This window comes from Magnolia sinica, chromosome 1, assembly GCF_029962835.1.
Source record: "Magnolia sinica isolate HGM2019 chromosome 1, MsV1, whole genome shotgun sequence".
NCBI lineage: Eukaryota > Viridiplantae > Streptophyta > Magnoliopsida > Magnoliales > Magnoliaceae > Magnolia > Magnolia sinica.
In genome coordinates this window covers 25,110,909-25,122,207 of record NC_080573.1, presented here as the reverse complement: position 1 = coordinate 25,122,207, position 11,299 = coordinate 25,110,909, and the positions used below count along the sequence as shown (strand labels likewise).

At 42.7% G+C, this 11,299-nt stretch overlaps 1 protein-coding gene across 5 annotated transcripts; it reads right to left on the bottom strand.

The window, feature by feature from the left end:
* Positions 1 to 319: 319 nt before the first annotated feature.
* On the bottom strand, positions 320 to 10,814 carry LOC131243327 (DEAD-box ATP-dependent RNA helicase 15-like). Of its 5 annotated transcripts, none has more exons than XR_009170028.1 (6): positions 9,825 to 10,581; positions 9,678 to 9,746; positions 9,019 to 9,075; positions 8,722 to 8,906; positions 1,691 to 1,795; positions 320 to 603 (listed from the first exon to the last, which is right to left on the bottom strand). XR_009170028.1 is itself a non-coding variant. In XM_058242604.1 (6 exons), the coding sequence occupies exons 1-5, from the start codon at positions 9,849 to 9,851 to the stop codon at positions 510 to 512; spliced, it is 432 nt and encodes a 143-aa protein (XP_058098587.1). In that variant the 5' UTR covers positions 9,852 to 10,582; the 3' UTR covers positions 320 to 430; positions 505 to 509. The 5 variants fall into 5 exon arrangements, 3 of the variants coding, with proteins under 3 accessions (XP_058098587.1, XP_058098576.1, XP_058098594.1); XR_009170027.1 differs by having other exon boundaries at positions 1,735 to 1,795; XM_058242604.1 differs by lacking the exon at positions 1,691 to 1,795 and having other exon boundaries at positions 320 to 430; positions 505 to 603; positions 9,825 to 10,582.
* Between the last annotated feature and the right edge of the window lie 485 nt (positions 10,815 to 11,299).

The window sequence follows — 11,299 nt, the reverse complement described above, 5'->3', positions numbered from 1 at the left end:
ATGGGATCCTAGATTGCATCACAGGGCCTGCTGGCCCTGTTCTGGAGCTCGCTGTTCATGACAGGGCCAGCAATCAGTTTCAGGTGCTTGCAAGCGCAGATTAGATAGAGCAAAGAAGCTGGTGAGATTTGAACACAATCTTGAATGGAGATTGACTCAATTGATGGGCATTTAGCATGCAATTCGATCCAACATGATGCATGCTAATTAGTTGAAATTGTAGGGCTTTGTGTTAAACCCCTTTGATGGAGTTGATGACCCAAAGAAATCCCACCATTCCCGGTATAGATTTCACTTTTGTACGAGACAAAAGTGGAAATTGATTGCTATCAACGGCGGAATTACATTGATTCAAAAATTTTAAAAATATAGTGCCACACTACTAGGGTGATCCGGGTTATACATGTGTCACCCATATGCCCCACCACAAGTGGATCTAGAAACCATACATGACATGTTTCCATGTGCGATACATCATAACACAAATACAAATGCATAAGGAAAAAATATTACATATCAGTCAAAAGTACAAACGAGAAAGTAGAGTATTCACGGGCAAGAAAGCAACTTTTTTTTTTCCCATTAGTACGCCTCACGCTCCCCCTGCAAAATCACAGGCATTAATCAATATAAGCTTCCTGGAAACATGGGGCAAAAAAAAAAAAAAAAAAAAAACAACAACAACAACAACAACAAAAGCAAAGAAACAAAAAAGGGAATTATAGTGAATGTTTAAATCTATTCAGCTCCAAAGAATGTGAGGCTATTACTATGTGTTCTTGAGTTTTGCAGAAGTTATTGAATGTTATTTCTAATAGGTAAGTATTATCAAGAATTCACTGATACATCCCAGTGGAAGTGCAATGCATGAAGAGAGGCATTCAAGAAGTCTTGCCCATCAAAGAGAAACATATAATAACAAAAAATGACATGTAATGGCTAAATTATACAAGTAATCTATGCATGAGTAGTCACTGAAAGTAAGCAATATATAAATTATATACAAGCATCCTTAGTCTTCTACTCATGTTCCTAAAAAAACACCCTTTCTTGAATTGCAACCACTGTAGAGAGCTTTCAAAAAGCCACTATTTACATCCCCATCCTTTTTGGCAAGATGCAACCTTTCTACTTTTTCTTAGAAATTCAGTAGTAAAAAAGTCATGTTTGTGTATTACCACAAGCAAAGATGGGGCATATCCATCATTGAGGCTGGGTGTGGATATCGGTTTGCATTTTCAACCTTGGTTGTAAATGAAAATCCACAGCTATAGTGAGACAAAGCTAGACACTACAACCAAGCAAGGAGATCCAACGATGGCATATTCATGCAACTCATGCAGTGGGCTGAAAGAGATGATTCACTGCACACGTCTGGATATTGCCCACATCTTCCATGTGCACAGCATACCACATATTCTATTTTTCCCAACAACAACTGGCATAGCATTTCTAAATGAAAACTTACCAAACCCATCAAAGAAATGGCATTATTAAATAAATAAATAAATAAAACAAAAAAAGAAATCACAACTATATGTATGTTGAACAAGGTTTTTCATCCATAGCCATTAAAAACCATCATATCTTAGTGTTTTTTTTTTTTTTTTTCCCAACCAAATGCAGAAACAGAATAATACACTTTAAACAGAATAATACACTTTCATGACAAGTCATGCCACAGGCTCACCATTTATGTGTAAATAAAAGATAAGATACATTAGTTACTCCCACATCAGAAGCAAGCATCCGAGAGGCAGCAACAGCAAAGCGTGCATGTATCCCCACCATTTATCTTCCCAACACACGAAACAATTTATGTGACTTTAAGTTGGACTTCAAAGGAATGCAAATTTGCAAGATGGAGGACTACTTCCTCATTATGAAATTGTAATGAAAGAATAGGGATCCAAACTGCAATTATATTAATTTAAGTTGGACTTCAAAAGGAATGCAAATTTGAGGGCTATTTCTTTGTTATGAATACTAAGGTAATTGCAATTTAGTCAATTTCCACTTGATTGAACTCATTATTGCAATTCACTACAACAGTGCAACTGAACAAAGTGTTAACCTTCCAAATCAAAGAAAATGTGACACCGTTTTTTTTTTTTTTTTCCATCAAACACATGTTGTGCACACCTTAAACATTCACAACAAATGATGAATGACAAGACTATTCTATGTCTGCATCCATTGTATACATGGCATACATCTTTTTTTTTTGGCAAAAATCCTTCATTCATATATGAGGCATGTACATTCGGGCCCCCAAAAAATACAGGGCCTATCGTAGAGAAAAAAAAAGACTGCACAAAATGATGTCACCCCATTTTCATCGACCCCAACCCCACTTTATACAAAAAATTTAACCTCTAACTTGTTGGGGCAGATCCAAGCTAGCGCTCCACCACATAGCTGTGGACGAATCGCTCCCCAGCCGCGCCATAAAGTACGTCGCCGAATTCCCTTCCCTCAGAATGTGCGTGACCACGATTCTCCCTCGTTGCTTCAAATGATGGATTCTATGCAGCCATGCCTTCCACTTCCAACCCGGACTCGACAAGCCATTTAGCATATCTACAACCGGCCGTGAATCTGATTCCAAAATGATATGAAGAAAGCCCCTTTGTAAACCAAACTGGATCCCATCATGGACCGCTCTTAGCTCAGCGAGGGTGTTCGAACTGATTCCATAATTAACTGAAAACACAAAGACAAAATCACCCATATCCCCTCTACATATACCCCCGCCTCCTGCAACTCCGGGGTTACCTCTAACCAAACCGTCGACATTAATCTTTACCCAGCCAGTAGGAGGTTTTTCCCATTTAATCACCCTCGAGTCCCTGTCAATCCTGGTGGAAGAAGCACTCGCCCTCCTCCCTCCCCAAGAGCAAGGATGTAACTCCAAACCCCCTATTCAGGCAACTCACCGATGGATATTTAAAATTTTCATACCTGGAGATACCAACTGGACCTCAAAAATCATAGTATTTCGGGCTTTCCAGATCTCCCAAATGATGATGCACGGTATGAGCATAATACCTTCCGGCCTCCTTCTAGTCACCCCCGCCGCTGCCCCCCATTGAGCCAGTCTGCCTTCAACCGACGTCGCTGCCATTATATTAAAGCTGAAATAAACACCTATCACACCCTAGATATGATGAGCAAATTTACTCTCTATAAACAGGTGAGTCAGTGATTCGTATGCGTGCTCCTATGTGTGTTGAAATGCACAGCAAATACTCATCAACCGGGATCGCCTAATGAATCACTCTCCACATGAGAAGGGATATGTTAAGAGGAAGTTTAACGTGCCACACCCATCGAGCCCAACTTCTCCTCAGGCCAGTACAAGTGACTAACTTCCAGGCTGATTTAACGGAGAACTCGCCCGTGGGCGTGAGAGGCCACAAAGGCAAGTCAGACTCAGCCGATGTGCAGAAGCCTGCCTGAAGAACAAAGTCCAGAACGTATTGAGGGAGAAGAAGCCATGGCGCCACAATGGGAATAGGGCCCATCGGACCAAGTGCGTGACGTACCTGGAGATGCAACACGTCCTTTGACACCTCTTGTTCCGCTAGCTGTTCAAGGGGACCCAACCCGGACCAATTCACCCTCCAAAAGTTGTAGTTGCCTGCTCCTAACTACCACTAGATAGTCGAGTCCACCAGGGGAATCAGATCCCCAATTCGCTTCCACAACGGGGAAGAAAGATGGCCTGATCGGGCCGTCATGCCTATAGCCAACTCCTTCCTATGCTTTGCAATCATATACGATTTCCAAACATTTCCATCCTCTGCAAACTTGATTTGCCACTCCATCTTCACTCTAAAGGACTTCATAACATCATGCAACCTCCTGATTCCAAGTGCGCCTTCAGAAATAGGCCTAGCCATCGCTTTCCAATTCTTCCAATGGCATTTCCGCTTCTCTTTTCAACGTTTGTTTTTCAATTACCATTAGAACCTGTAATGGGATGTGAACTGCTGCCATAGAATGAACCAGGATACTTGCTAGCACATTTTTAATCAGGACAAGTCTTTCCGCTTAGGAAAGAAGTCTGGCCTTCCACCCATTAATGCGAACCATCACTCTCCCAATAAGGGAGTTAAAATCAGACGCCTTTGACCTGCCTTCCGTCAGCAGGACACCAAGATAGGAGAAAGGGCCTACACATCTGCCAAAACCGAGGACTGCTTCGGTCGCTTGAACTACTACCTCTGATGTATTTTTTACCATAGAAGAATGAGCATTTCCTAACATTTATAGACTGGCTCAAGGACGCTTGGAACTTATCCAAAAATCTTTTTGTGGCTCGTAGAGAAGCTTTTGTCCCATTCGTGAAGACCAGCGTGTCATCAGCATACAGTAAATGAGAAATGAATGGGCAACCTCTTCTGACCGCAAAAGGTTTGGTGACCTGCTGGTTTAATAAATTTTTAAGGCCTCTGCTTAGCACCTCAGCTGAGAGAATGAAAAAACTAGGGGAGATTGGATCACCCTGACACAGGCCCCTAGTCGATTTGAAAAATCCTGCCATTTCACCATTTATAAGCACCGAAAACCAACAATTAACCTAACACTTTTCGACGAGCCTTATCCATTGATTGCTGAAACCGACACGATACAAAACCTGCTTGAGAAAGACCCAGTTCACTCTATCGTAAGCTCTATCCATATCCAACTTCAACACTAGATTACCACCTCGGACCTTCCTATTTAACTCCCTGAATAACTCTTGTGATAATGCAATGTTTTCAGCAATTACTCGGCCCCTCACAAAAGCGCCCTGTTCAGGTGAAATCAAAGTTGGAAGTACCTGGCTAAGCCTAGCTACCATAATCTTAGCAAAAATCTTATAAAAGCAGTTACAAATACTAATTGGATGATAATTAGAGAAACGTTTCGGCGTGGCAGATTTCAGAATTAAACAAATAAGAGATGTCGTGACTGACCTGGGCAAACTTCCCCCTTGAAAGAAAAATGCCACCGCCCTATGAATGTCATTACCCACAACAGCCTAAGAGGAGGTGAAGAAACTAAAAGGAAACCCATCAGGGCCAGCTGCGCTATCTGCTGGGATCGAAGACACCGTTGCACGTACTTCCTCCATAGTCGAAAGTTCCATCAACATTCTGTTATTTTCTTGCGTAACCAGATGCGGAATGAGGCTTACCAGGTCCTCCATTTGGCAGGGAGTGGCCATAAATTGCTTCTCAAAAAAATCTATCACCGCAGCTTTCACCTCATTTGGATTGTCAGCCGAATTTCCTGAATCGAGATCCACTTTACTGATGATCGATCTCCTCTGTCTTTCCATCGCCGCAGCATGAAAAAACCGCGTGTTTCTATCCCCCTCCGCGAGCCAGTCCACCCTTGACTTCTATTTCCAAAAAATTTCCTGTTTAAGTTCCAGGGACTCGAGTTTGGCGGCTGCTTCGTTTCGATCCTGAAAGATTTGATCAGCCTGATTCGACGAGCCAACCAAGTCCTGCAGACGCCCCTCGAGATCTGCCAGATGCACTTCTATCGCCTTAATCTGCTCAAAAATGTTCCCAAACACCTCACTGTTCCATTTTTTTAGATCCATTTTCACCTGTTTAAGCTTCACCAGAACATTGAAGATATGGTGATTAGAGTCCACCTTATCCCAAGCCATTTTCACCACCCTTAGAAAGGACTCCTACTTCATCCACATGCATTGAAAACGAAATGATTTAGGACCACCGAGCTGCTGCTTAGGACATGTCAGAAGAAGAGGAGCGTGATCCGACTGAATACGGGGCAGATGGGAGACGTAGAATTGCAGGAACAGCGACGTCCAGTTCACATTAATGAGGACCCTGTCCAGCCGTGCCCAAACCCAGGAGTTTCCTGATTGGTTGTTACTCCAAGAAAATTTGCTGCCTCTAAAACCAGCATCCTGCAAACCCGCCACATTCATCGCATCCGCAAACTCGGAGGAGGAGGCTCGGTCTGCCGGTCGTCTACTCCTTTTAGAGGCTTCAATGGTTGCGTTAAAATCACTACAGACAGCCCAGGGGCCTTACACTGAGGCTGATATGGTGCAAGATCTGACTAGAGAGCTCGCCGTAACATTCTCGCGCACCTAGCATACACAAAGGTAATATATACCTGGGAGGAACAATTTTGTATAGTAATAGCAGTTGAAAGACATTGGTCAGTTTTGAAAAGGACAGACAAAGAAATGGAAGCTCTGAAAAAATCCAAATCTTTCCTCCCACATCACCATTGGAGCAGGAAGAGTGAAACCCAAGCGAAAGCCCCGTCCGGACTCTATTCTCCTCACCCAGCATTGGTTCAAGTAGCGCCACCAACTAGGGGTCATTATTCTTTATCAACCTTGTCGCAGTCCGCAAGGATCACTGGTTTCCTATCCCTCAGACGTTCCACACCAAGATGTTATCCATCCGTCACACACCCTATATTCACGGCCCTTCTCTTTAACCTGCGGAGCCTAGATTCCCAGTTTCCTTTAGAGTACAAAATTTTATGCCTTCTATACTTGCCCACTCTTTTCTGGGATTCTGACCTCTTTTTCTTCACTGAGGTTCCTGTCAACTTCGTATCCTGATAATGATCATCTACTCCCGACTCTTCTCCCTCGTGCTGTTTAGGTCTTGTTCCTGTCCTACCCAGTCAGCCTTAAGCTGATCATCTGTTCAAAATACGGACAAGAAGTATGGAGAAAGATCTACTTCCAGATTAGTTCTTTCTGCGCCTGATCGGGAATCTGCCAAGATCTGCATTGACCTGCACCAGAGTTACTTCCAAATCTATTTCCAAAATAACCACCCCTGTCCACACTTTCCCAGGCCGGACTGAACCGTTGGTTAGGAGATAAGTTCTCCTTACCCCTGCACGCCCACAGCTCCAGAGCCAGCTGAGGGTTGTTCCCATCCACCCCACATGGAGGGATATCAGCTAACACCACACGCCAAGATCTCAGCGGCTGACCCTCCCTATCGAGTTCCAAGGGGTAGTCCAATTCTCTAGGCCTGATGGTAGAGAGGTGAGACCAGGAGTATGGCTGCAGACCCCTCAGCAAATCCTCTTCACTCAGAGAAATGCCAGCATGGACAGGGGCTTGATCTGATTTATCAGCCAACTGCTTTTCCATGTCAGAGGTGTGGGTCGTTTCTGCAAATCTGGGCCCCTGTGAAGTACCCATCGATTTCCTCCTTCTTCCCAAATCCATAGCCGAAGGAAGGGGATCAGCCTGCGAGCCTTGAACTTCTCCATCCAGCTAGCTATCACCCCGAACGTAGACAAGAACCATCCAATTATAACCCCCGTCCATAACCTCCTAAGATCACCTTGTTTGGTAACATCGCCTATGGCATTGTCACAATCATCGAAACTAGTTCTCCTTCCTTCTAAATGGCCTTCTTGAGGAAGAGTACCAGACTTCAACGCTTCCACCTCTCCATAGAAATTGACACCTTCACACCGAATGGCCCCTGTCCGAAGAGGGCAGCCTACATTTGTAACCACCTTTGTTGTAGCCTCTCTACCAACCACCTGCCTAGACACAGCCAGAATGGCATTTGTACAAACACCCTGCCTACCTATTTCCAATCCCTGTCCAGTAGCTGTCCCCGCCTTCCTTTCACTTCCCTCTAACCAATTACCCTCCTCTCCACCAGTTTCTAACCTTGCATCAGCAGGCACCTTATAACAAGCATTTTCACAAACAGCTGGTAGGTGGCCGTGAGAGTTGTGAAATCTTCTAATCACCCACTCCTTTGTGCTTTCCTTTGAAACCTGATTAATAGTTGCATTACCTCCCTACATGAATAGAGGTTCCAGAACCGGGATGATCGGGTACTCCCTCTCCAGCACTTTCAAACACAATACCTGATTGAAGTTAACCCCCGGCCTTGGTTTCACCTTGATTTTGGCAAAAGCTTGAAGTAGCCAAATCTGGTATTGGAATCAATTCTGGTCACCATCCCAAAGAAACTAGCTAGGTCCAGGATGACTGACTCGAGCCAGGCCCGTGCAGGGATACCAAAAAGGTGCATCCAAATCCCATCTCCCCCAAGGACCACCTCTGGTGTCCATGGCTCCACCATTAACAAGCCCATTGACTTGTGAAGGTCATCCCTCCTGAGAAAATCATCCAACACATTTTTGGACAGGAAGGTTAGAAGAAACCCGACCGAATCTAGCCTTACTACTTTCACCTCCGCCGCATTGAGCTTAGAATTAAGCCTGTAGAGCCGTCGTCAACCTCCCAATCCGAACCTCCGGGTTATCCGCCGTTCCCACCAGCGACAGATCTAGTCGTTTTAGATGTTCCTTCACCGCCCTCGGATCCGCTGTCGTAGAGATGTCCGCTCCCTCCGTCCGATGCTTAGGATTATCCGGTCCCGTTTGAGGGATCTCGACCTCCATACGCCGGGAAGATTTCAGCGAATACGTCATATGTTGATTTTGTGATGGAGTCGCAGAAGCCCCATTTACCCCCTTTACCCTGTTTGCCCAAGTGATAAACACTACCCGTCCATCGATTCTTCTGCTATTCAGGCATTGCATCGCATTATATGCGTCCTGTTCATAAGAGAATCGGATGAAAGCAAATCCCCTAGGTCAATTCCGAGAACGATCCCAAGGAAAATGTGAGGACTTGTGCAGGTACAAAATAAAGCACTTGTAAGAAAATCTATGTGTAGCCCAAAGATGTTTACCAACCTTTCCTCTTGGGACATTCCAGAATGGATGCAGATAGATGGGAAATTACACTCCACGAGTACCTTGTTCAGCTCAGCTGCTGTGCTCACACTTTTAACGAAAATGATGACTTGATTAAAATTCGATGCATCTAGGAGGTCATTCAACTTGCGGTTTTTCTCCAACTCACTCAGTTTAATGCAGTGCTTCAGAAATTAATAAAATGGTCAGAAAAGAAGTGAGGAGCAATTACAGAAAAGACAAGAAAACAGAAGGTAATAAGAGAACTCAATGCACATTTCAGAAACCATCGAGTACTTGTACGAGACCATGCAGGGTCAACTTGGCCTCATCATCCACATATATCTCCATTGGCTGAAACGGAACAAAAGTCAAATTAAAGTAGATTAGGAGCCTCTCCTCAAGCTAATTGAATCCAGTTGGACGATGTACGGACAACTCTGGGAACCAATTCTGGTCCATGTCTGACTTGAAATACTAGCATTATGCTTCCTAACAGAAACTCGTTTAATTCACAACCTTTTAATCCGTATCCTACCCAAAATAGATCCCATTAGTAAACAACTAATACTCAACTCCAGATCGCAACCTTATGTACTAAACAACCACGTATACGACAATTGGGTTACATAGAAGACAGCAGCACAAGTAGGCTATAGAAATAGCTCCAACTATGTAGATGATTAACCATCATTAGCCCAAGTAAAATAATTGAAGTTCTAGGTGACCTGTATATTGTATTTCATAATTTTACTAGCACAAACCTAGAATTACTAAACTGAAGCATCCTAAGGAAGAAATACCACACCCCCAAAAGTGAACTGGAACATATAGGACCCAGGCAAATATGTCAAAACACAAACACACACACACACACACACACACACACACACACACACACACACACACAAAGGTTCCAAAGGAAAAGACCAAGTTAATTTGATGAAACTACACACCTGAATTTCCTCATCAAAGGCCATAACCTTTACTTCATCACTAGAAAGAGCAGCATCCTTCTTGGCTTTCTAATACCAACCACCATTCAATTTCTTTCAGCTCTATGAAATGATAAAGATAGATCTTAACAATGAATTTGCACTCACCTTGAGATCATCAAGATGGTCAAGCATGAAAAATCGTGCTTCGTCTTTCAATCTAGAGTAGAAACCTACAAAATTCTTTAGCTTTAGTTCAGCAGAAAAGTTTTGATGTGCATCTACAATCTCAAATTCAGCATAATCTGATTTTCCATTGCTAAAAGTATATGGAGTGGTTCCTTGACTATGCTCCAACGTTTCTTTAATGCCCTGCAACTAAAAATTATTGAATTATCAAATATAGCCAGCATTCTTACAATGCATGTGCCACAAGACTACAGGCAAACTTCAGTAGTAAATAAAAAGTAGGTGGTATATTTTTTTAAAAAATGTGAAGAGTTCTCAGCTTGACAGCAAGCCCACTTATTTTATATACATATATGGGAATACAACATATTTATATTTGTGGTCACATGTACTTCATGTGAACCAAGCAAAGCTCTTGGGATTAACATCATGCCAAACTCTTCAATGCAAGTTCCAGCTCATAGATAAGCAAACATGTATTGGAAAAACAAGTCAAAATAAACTAACATTGCCCTCCAATGAACAAGAATTTTCTGAATTAAACATAATGGAGTAATCATTACAAATGAGAACTGATCTTTGGCAGATTTGTGCTAGTAAAAGTACGAAATACAATATACAGGTCACTTAGAACTTCAATTTGTATAGAGTAGTCCTATTGCGCTCTAGCATGCCAAACAACGTCTAGGTAAAAGAGAACATGGCAGTGAATGGGTTACCTCCCAAGCCTTGAGGTGGACTCTGATTCTACAATTGATGTTAATAAAAGATAAAATAAATAAGAGGAAAAGCTTGGATGGGATAAAGAGAACATGCCAAACAATGTCTAGGTAAAAGAGAACATGGCAGTGAATGGGTTACCTCCCAATCCCAATTGCTTAATGGGTCCCATAAATGAGACCCAGATGTATTAACATTGGGTTGGATTCGTCAGGTACCCATTGACAGCCACACATGCAATTAAGTGCAATATTAGCCACATACCAAGTTGGTGCAAAAACTCTCTTGATTTTACTCATGTCTAGTCTTCTTTAAGCACAACCATGGAGATGTTTGCATAGGTCCCTTTGACGAGCAATCTCAATTTGCAGATATGGTGGTCCCCAGCACTGATTTCTAAGTAGGAAGCTTCTTCAGCCATTGGATGAGGGATAACCATTTGGATGTAGATGCTATTGCCCCAACAGTAGGGTTGTTTTGAATCCAACAGCAGGCCATAGACAAATCCGTCACCAGTAGTTAGGCTTGAGAATGGGAATTCTAGAATTAAGAAGCTGTAGAGTTAAAACAAACATTTTTAGACCGGTTATTCATTGAAAGGTGCGGTAATTAAAAAAATGTATATACGTTAATGTTGCATTTTATTCCCACGTCAAGTATCGGCACAATGTAAGGATATTTGAGATTAGAAATAAATGTAAGAAACGTAACCAGAGAGAAATGAAGAGATACAA